This window comes from Tupaia chinensis, unplaced genomic scaffold (genome assembly GCF_000334495.1).
Source record: "Tupaia chinensis unplaced genomic scaffold, TupChi_1.0 Scaffold000395_1, whole genome shotgun sequence".
Lineage (NCBI taxonomy): Eukaryota > Metazoa > Chordata > Mammalia > Scandentia > Tupaiidae > Tupaia > Tupaia belangeri.
Genome location: NW_006159897.1, coordinates 560,824 through 566,016, shown reverse-complemented (window position 1 = coordinate 566,016; position 5,193 = coordinate 560,824). Strand labels below are relative to the sequence as shown.

The 5,193-nt window shown below is 39.9% G+C and overlaps 1 protein-coding gene across 3 annotated transcripts in view; it reads left to right on the top strand.

The window, feature by feature from the left end:
• The window catches only part of XPOT (exportin for tRNA), a 46,562-nt gene that overhangs the window by 6,709 nt on the left and 34,660 nt on the right, over window positions 1–5,193 (top strand). For all 3 annotated transcript variants that reach the window (XM_006154136.2, XM_014590033.1, XM_014590034.2), the window contains exon 3: window positions 3,206–3,288. In XM_006154136.2, coding sequence (XP_006154198.1) covers window positions 3,206–3,288 — 83 coding nt within the window. The remainder of the gene's footprint in view (window positions 1–3,205; window positions 3,289–5,193) is intronic.

The window sequence follows — 5,193 nt, the reverse complement described above, 5'->3', positions numbered from 1 at the left end:
TTGTGGGGGGGGGGAGTTTTTGCCATAGGGGACGTGCGCTCGCCAGACAAACAGAGAGAGACAGAGAGACAAAAAGCGAGAAATCACCCCCTGGGGGGATGGCCACGCCACAATCCCTTCTCCTCCATTCTCCTCCCAGGATCTTTGGCATGCACGCATACGCGCCCCGTGTGAGTTTTAAGCCACTGGGTCTGGGACTTGAACCGCGGTCGACTGCATGGGAGTTCAGCGACATAGCCCTTACGCTAACCTGGTCCCTATTTTTTAAAATTTTGACCAGAGAGGAACAGAGTGAGAAAGAGAAAGAGAGTGAATGTGAGCAAGTAAGCCACCTAGTCTGAGACTTGAACCACGGTCAGCCATGTGAGAGTCTAGCACCTTAACCACCATGCTACCTGCTAGCCCCTATTGATTGAATGATTGAGAGGTTTTTCTGTAGGGCTCATGCACTCGCCAGAAAGACAGAGAGAGACAGAGAGACAGAAAGCAAGAAATCACACCCCAGGGACAATGGCCACGCTGCAATCCCTTCTCCATTCTCCTCTCGGAATCTTACACATGTACACACACACGCCTGGCGTGAGTTTAAGCCACCAGGTCCAGGACTCGAACTGCGGTAGACTACATGGGAGTCCAGGGACATAGCCATTACGCCAACTGCTGGTCCCGCCCCTCTTTTTTATTAAATTCTAGCATCCAATAGGTTTAAAATTTGCTATGATTTTCCTTTTTTAGAAAAGTAAGGATAGCACATTATTATTTTTTGGGAGGGTTTTTTAAAAAGTTGATTTGCTTCCTTCATTCGTCAGCAAGAGAGAGACAGAAGAGCAGCACCCACAACAAGGTCCTGCTGCCACAGTCCATCACCAGCTTCAGCCAGCCCTGGATCACAGGCATTTGCTTGCCTGGCATACTCAGAGGTTTTCAGATGTGAACTGGGAAACTTCCCATGTGGGTCAGCCTCGGCCTTTCAGGGCATTGTGTTTTATTTCTGCACCACCACACAGTGGTTTTTAATATAGAAGTAATACAATCAATAAATGTGAGTTCTCAGCCATACGCATATTTTAAGCATCTAGATTCTTAAATTTGATAACTCATTAAGCCAACCTAAGAGATACAATTAAGAATGAAAAGAAAGAATCTTAGGAAAAGTGAATTCTCATAGCCCTTTTTTGCAGCTCAGGAGCAGTGAAACTTAATTCAGTTTAGTGTGAGGTAAACAATTTTTTGCCAACCCCAGGGGCTCAGTTGTCTGTACTCCGGTTTTCTGCATGGCAGTAAAAGTAGCTGAACTAACTCCGTTATCAAATAGAGGCAGTAAGTGAAGCATTAGAGCAAAGGTTTGAGATGGAAGAACTAGACAGTGAAAGCTAGGACTCTTTCATTGTTGCTATGGAATTTTTCCTTTTTTTAATGGCTGGTAATGGAGTTACGCATCACTTAATGATAGGAACATATTCTGAGAAATGTGTCAGACGTGTTCTCAGTGCAGACATCATAGTTTGTTCTTACGTAAACCTAGATGTTACAGCCTACAACATATCTAGACGACATGGTGTAGCCTATTGCTGACTTTGGGCCACAAGCCTATACAGCATTTTCTTGTTTTGAGTACTGTAGACAATTATAACCCAGTGGTAAGTATTTGTATATGTAAACATAGAAAAGGTACAGTAAAAATGCAGCATAAAAGATAAAAAAAAAATACACCTGTATAGGATGCATACCTTGCATAGGGCTTGTAGGACTGGATGTAGCAAAGGCTATGACATCACTAGGCAGTGGGAATTTATAACCTTATGGGACTGCTCTTATGAGACAAGTGGTCTGTTTTTGAACAGGATGTCATTAGGTAATGCATGATTATGTACATACATTAACTAAAACAAGTTATATAAAATATCCTTGCTAGCAATAACACACTGATATTTACTATTCTGTTTCCTTTTTTAAAATCTATTCCTGATGGTGTGTGCATGTGTGTACCTGAGGGAAAGACAAAGCTGAGCACCATACCGAGACTGGTCCTGCCACAGTCCCCCTTCCCCAGTGTCCCAACCGGTCGGATCCCAGGCACTTGTATATATGCCTGGTATGTTTCAGGCTAGCCAGGCTGGGGGTTCAAACTATGGATCTGGCTTCTCCTGAGTAGTGTTTTACCTGTGTGCTATGGAGCCAGCCCCTGTTTTTCTTTTTAACTGCTGATCAAGACTGGTACATTGATTTCATCCCTAATGAGACACACCATAGTTTTAGAAATACTGACGAATTGAAATTAGGTTCATCTAATGTTTAACATTCCTTCTGTGTCATGTCAACATTCATATCAGTACATAACTTCCTTAAAATCATCTAGCAGTGTTTCTAGTTTATATGTAATTTTCTTTTGGCTGTTTGAGATAACCTCTGTAAGTTGTTGAGGCCACTTTACTCTGTGCATTGTCACGTGTGAAGCCTGCGTCCGGTGTAACGTGTTAGTGGAAAAGAGTGGCAGAAGGCACTCTGGTTTTTCGAGCAGTCTCAGAGTGCGCATGTGGACTTGGTGCTGCATCGTTCTGAAGCACTCTTGCTTTTTGGTGGCATTTAGTCTTGCTTCTGCTTCGGAGGCCTTGAATTCATGAGTAGAGGGATGGGCAACATTTCTGAAAGCATTTCCTGAAATTGATATCATGTGGTTGTACCCCATTTTTAATCTCATTTTTAAGGGAATTTATAAAATTGAAGAGTTAAAATACTGTACTTTTTTTGTGGTGTAGATCAAATAGTGACACCTTATGTTTTGTCTTTCATAAAAGACAAACTTCTTTCATAGCAAGTTTGCTATTAAAAAGAAAAAATATCCTTCACGTACCATTTTATAATTGCATATACCTCCGTGGGATGGCACCTGACAGAGCGTTTGTGCATTTTCTCTTTTAGTTCTCATAGTAACTGATGGACATCTACAGGGAATGTTTGTGTCATCTTGTTTGCCATAGGAAACAAAGGTTTGAGGATCAAACTGAAATCTGTCTTTTATTTAACCTTCCAGGAGTGATGAGTCCCTAAGTTGGATTTATTCAGAATCATTCAATGATTTTTGTTATTTTGTGATTCACTAATTTATTATTGGCTTGCTACTCTCAAAATATTTTGTTTAGGATTAGTAGGGCCTTGAGATCAACTATTCTAAGTTTCTTTGGTTTGTTTTGCAATCTTCCAGGCCCTGGCCTATTTCGAGCAGTTGAAGATTTCCCCAGATGCCTGGCAGGTGTGTGCAGAAGCTCTAGCCCAGAGGACATACAGGTAATAAAACAAGAGAAGCATGACTTGTAGAGGAACTTAAATGTCTATTTTCCTGTGTTATGAACTATTTGCCTGCTGAAAACTAATACTATATAGTCATTCAATATTGTAATAAAAAAAAAACAAAACAGTAAACCAATGATTCGGCCATTTCAGAATTGATTTTTCAGTGAAACTCTACTTTGCTTTATCTGCAGTCATGTCCCTGACTGCAGATCCCAACTGGAATAGAGTGCAGTAAAAAAGTTATCATCTTATGATTAGAGGTAATCATTGGTTTTCTGAAAAGTTGGTAAAGAAAGTGCTTATTAATGATACACATATTTTTTTAGAATTATTTAATTTTATTCATTGTAATTATTTTATATTTTGAATTTGACCAGAGAGAAGGAAAGTGAAAAGGCAAGCTGTCAGGTCTGGGACTTGAATCGCAGTCCACCATGTGGGAGTTCACTGCTTTAATTAACCACCATGCCACCTGCTGTCCCCAGATACATACATATATACCTTAACTTATTTTTTTTAATAATTATTTTATTTTATATTATTTATTCTTTTTTTTTTTTTTTAGTTTGACAAGAGAGAAACAGAGGGTGAGAGTGAGACAGGAAGTGAGAACGCAAGCCACCAGATTCAAGACTTGAACCCTGGTTGGCCATGTGAGGGTGTCCAGGGCCTTAACCACCATGCCACCTGCTGGTCCTATATATACCTTAACTTTTAATTTTAACTTAAAGCACATGAACATTCTTGGTACCAGTCTTTTTTATTTTAGACCAAGGTTTTGTTTTTATGTGTATATCAGTAGCATTCACCTCATTCTTAAATTGATCACACCCATAATCCATCCTCTATAACTTCCAATTTAGGTTTCTGTGGATTAGGGACAATAGTACAGATTTTTAAATTGTTTTTAGATATTTCTCCCCATTTAACAAAGCTTCTGGCTTTGTTTTTGTTTTTGTTTTTATTTTTACTTTCAAACACGACTTTCTATGAATTCTTTCTAAAGCATTTAACTTAATTTTTACAAAAATAGGAACTATCTTACTGTACTCATTTCATCAGTTTATACAGTAGTAATTAAGTTACTTTCTTAGAAAAGAAGTACAGTTGGCTTAGTGAGGCTTGGGGAAAACACAACTGACTTAGCAATAAACCAGCAGCTCACTGGTGGAAGCAGAAGTACCTGGGACTAGTGATGGCCTCTGGGGGGATTTTCAGAATGCCACGTGGCTCAGTCTGTGTTTTGTTTTGAGGAATTATTTATTTTATTTATTCACTCATTTATTTTCATTTCACCAGACACACATACGCACACACACAAACACCCACATGGGGAGAGAGGAAGTGAGAAGGCAAGCCACTGGGTTTGGGACTCAAACAAACCATGGTCTGCTATGTGGGAGTGTCCAGTGCCTTAACCACCACTCCACCTGCTGGTCAGTCTGTTTGTTTTATAGTTGAAACCAAGTGCTTCAGTTTAGTGGAAGTTGATTTCAGAAACATCTATCTACTTCATGTCTCAGAGTAAATAGGAATTGATTTTTAAAGTCTTCATATAGTTGTTTTTTTTTTTAGTGGGAAATCTCAATCTTGAAAAACTCAGTTAAGTTCCCAGTGTCATCCATAATAAGAATAAAAATCCTAAAGTCTTTTGGGACCAGCAGTTGGTGTAATGGCTATGTCGCTGGACTCCCATGTAGTCAACAGCAGTTCTACAGTTAAGCCCAGTGGCTTAAACTCACACCAGGTGCATGTACGTGCATGCCCAAGATCCCGAGAGGAGAATGGAGGAGAAGGGATTGTGACGTAACCATCCCCCCGAGGGGTGATTTCTCTCTTTCTGTCTCTCTGTTTCTCTCTGTCTTTCTGGTGAGTGCATGTGTCCTATAGCCCAAAAAA